The 2,635-nt window shown below is 36.5% G+C and overlaps 1 protein-coding gene across 1 annotated transcript; it reads right to left on the reverse strand.

Annotated features, from left to right (window-relative positions):
• Positions 1 to 899: 899 nt before the first annotated feature.
• Positions 900 to 2,360, reverse strand: LOC115978413 (heat stress transcription factor C-1). Its single transcript, XM_031100432.1, has 2 exons — positions 1,984 to 2,360; positions 900 to 1,870 (listed from the first exon to the last, which is right to left on the reverse strand). Exons 1-2 carry the CDS (start codon positions 2,185 to 2,187, stop codon positions 1,079 to 1,081), a joined length of 996 nt encoding a protein of 331 aa, XP_030956292.1. The 5' UTR covers positions 2,188 to 2,360; the 3' UTR covers positions 900 to 1,078.
• Between the last annotated feature and the right edge of the window lie 275 nt (positions 2,361 to 2,635).

A 2,635-nucleotide genomic window follows, 5' to 3' on the forward strand; every position in this document is an offset into this window, starting at 1 on the left:
CTATAACCTCCACCTATAGGAGACCTATAAAAAGATCGTAATTCGTTCATACATCAAAAACAACTTACCTCTCTAAATTATTTTTTATAGGGGTCATTTTATATCACACATTTTATGGGAGAGAAAATTACATAAAAGCCTAGGGTTTAAATTCTCTTTTAGATTAATGTGTCCATTAAAGTTTCAAACTTATTTTTACTCCCAAAAAAAAAGAAGTTTCAAACTTATGAAGTTGTTTTAATTTGAATTATGAGTTATGATCAAGTAGAGAAAATAGGGAAATCATTCTAAAAACATTGTGTATCTCTCATCTAATAAATTTCAATTTTTTGGCAATCATACTTCCTGTTGTTCTCTTTTCGTCACTGCCGAGAATAACGAAAATGAATAACAGAGGTACACAATAACTTCAAATTGAAACAATTTCATAAATTTAAAAAGTTTAAATAACAAATTAAAATTTTAAGACTTAATATGAAATATGGTATAATTGTAAGCATTTTTTTTTTTTTTTGTTATGTATCATGCCTACTTAATCTTAAACTTTTATTTATTACTATAAAATATGTATAATTTAGTTTAGTATGTTACTTTAAAAAAAAAAGATATGTATCATAGAATTTAATCATGTATAATATTGGTTATAATAGAGTTTCTATTATTCGTATTAACAACTACTCTAAGAGGAATGTTTTTATGCGATGCTAACGATTTAATAACTATCTCTGTAGCTCCAAAATGTTTTAGTTTATGCTCCTATCTATTATTTAGATATACCAAAAAAGATGTACGGTCTAATAAGGCTACTATGAAACATTTACTCATGAGCGGGACAAGCTCTTCTATTCTGGTTCATGGTTTCTCTTGACTATATGGTTCATCAGGAAGAGAGATCGGGCTTTAACAAATAATTTAGAATCTTTTATTTTTCTTTACATAAACCACAAAAACATAAAATTAGAAGAAAAAAAGGGTGAGAAAACATGAAGCAAAAAACAAAATTAAATAAATAAAAAGAAAAGAAACTAATACAAAAGATATAGAATCCAAAGATAAATCAGGTGAAGCATCTACAGCCCTAAAAGCCACCTCCTAATAGAGAAAACGGATAAGGCGTTGGTGGACTCACCTCCATCCCAGCCGCCATTTCTGCAAAATAGCTTATTTGCCCACCACTATTCCCATAACCCAAAACACCGCTTTCCAGCGGCGACACCGCCATATTATTTCCAATTCCATTCATAGCAGAGCAACCAAAAGGCTCTTGGCCAATCTGAGACCGACCCATCACCTCACTTTGGATCAACCACGCCGGCGTCTGAGTTTCCGGCGACGGTGACGACTGTTCACACAAGTTTTCGATTTTAAAACCTGTATTTGGAGACGAAGAGATTACTACTCCGATTGCACCCTCATCTTCGTCCTCTGTCTTTATTGAACTCGTTGTCGTTGTTGTTGTCGCTGCTACAGTGCCTGAAGAAGACGAAGAAGTAGAAGATATCATTAGCCGCCGCTTCTTCTCGCTTATTAGCTGCCTAGTTCGTTCTCTCTGAAGCATCAAATTGGGTAAGATATCTGGGTCTTCAGCTACTTTGTGCAGGAACGCCATCATTTGCTGTGGCCGTTTCTCTGTAGCTTCCAATCGTTTCTTCATGCCCTCAAGCTCATCCTCCATGACCTTCTGTTCTTTCTTTAACCTCGCTATCTCCATGACTAAGTCCTCGTCTTCCACTAGTTCTTCGTTCTTGCCCTGCGTGTACGAGCTCCGATTGTGCTTTTTACGTACGATGTTCACCAACAAGTGCTTCTGGCCACGAAGAAACCACTCGTTCGCGAATTCCCATTTGTCAGGATCGACCTTTCTGAATCCCTGTTTGTTAGCTTAACACAGTTAATTTCTATCAAACACTATCTCTAACTTTGTGTAAATAAAGAAATCAAGTGGTACGGTTTTTTTTGACAGTTAAAATAAAAAAAACTTACATAGGTGTTGAGCTGACGAACAAAGCTAGAGAAATTGTTGTGCTTGAAGTAGGCAGGTAAAATCCTCTGTGAGAAGTCTAAGGGATCGACGACGATGAAGCTGTTGTTGGCTCTCCCCCAAGTGATTAGACTGTCAGTCGTCGGATCATTTACCATCTGATAAGTTTTCATAATGAACGGCGCGATGACGTTGTAACCCTCCATTACATATACACACACACACTCTCTCTCTCTCTCTCTCTCTCTCCAACTTTCTCTATCACTAATCCTTTTTGGTTGAGAGAAGAGGCGTAGACAAAAGTTTTGAGTGGGGGCTTAAGTCTAAGTGCTAACAAAAAATGGTTGCGTTTGTATATATATGCACATATGTGCCTTAAGGGGCACTGTAGCACATTGGGTTTTGTTGAGGCAAACACCGTAATATATATATATTTTATATATCGGGAGCTAACGTGGCGTCCATGGACACGGTTCTGATTTTTTTTATGTTTTTTTTTTTTAAAATTTGGTCACGGGATGGGACCCGCGTGGCTCCGCTTTTTATTATCTTTTCCTACGAATCATGATCCGGGAGCTAGATATTTTCTTAGAAAGGATACTTATTCTCCCACGCGCATACACGGCAGAGCGTGTAGTTGTTTGATGTTATTGA

The sequence above is a fragment of the Quercus lobata genome, chromosome 2 (genome assembly GCF_001633185.2).
Source record: "Quercus lobata isolate SW786 chromosome 2, ValleyOak3.0 Primary Assembly, whole genome shotgun sequence".
In the NCBI taxonomy this organism is placed as follows: Eukaryota; Viridiplantae; Streptophyta; class Magnoliopsida; order Fagales; family Fagaceae; genus Quercus; species Quercus lobata.

Bases quoted from the DNA above. Each gene is read 5' to 3' on its own strand.
- LOC115978413 (XM_031100432.1), bottom strand. From the start codon at position 2,187: ATGGAGGGTTACAACGTCATCGCGCCGTTCATTATGAAAACTTATCAG. The intron at 1,871-1,983 runs GTAAGTTTTTTT...GCTAACAAACAG, and splicing joins TTCGTCAGCTCAACACCTAT to GGATTCAGAAAGGTCGATCC.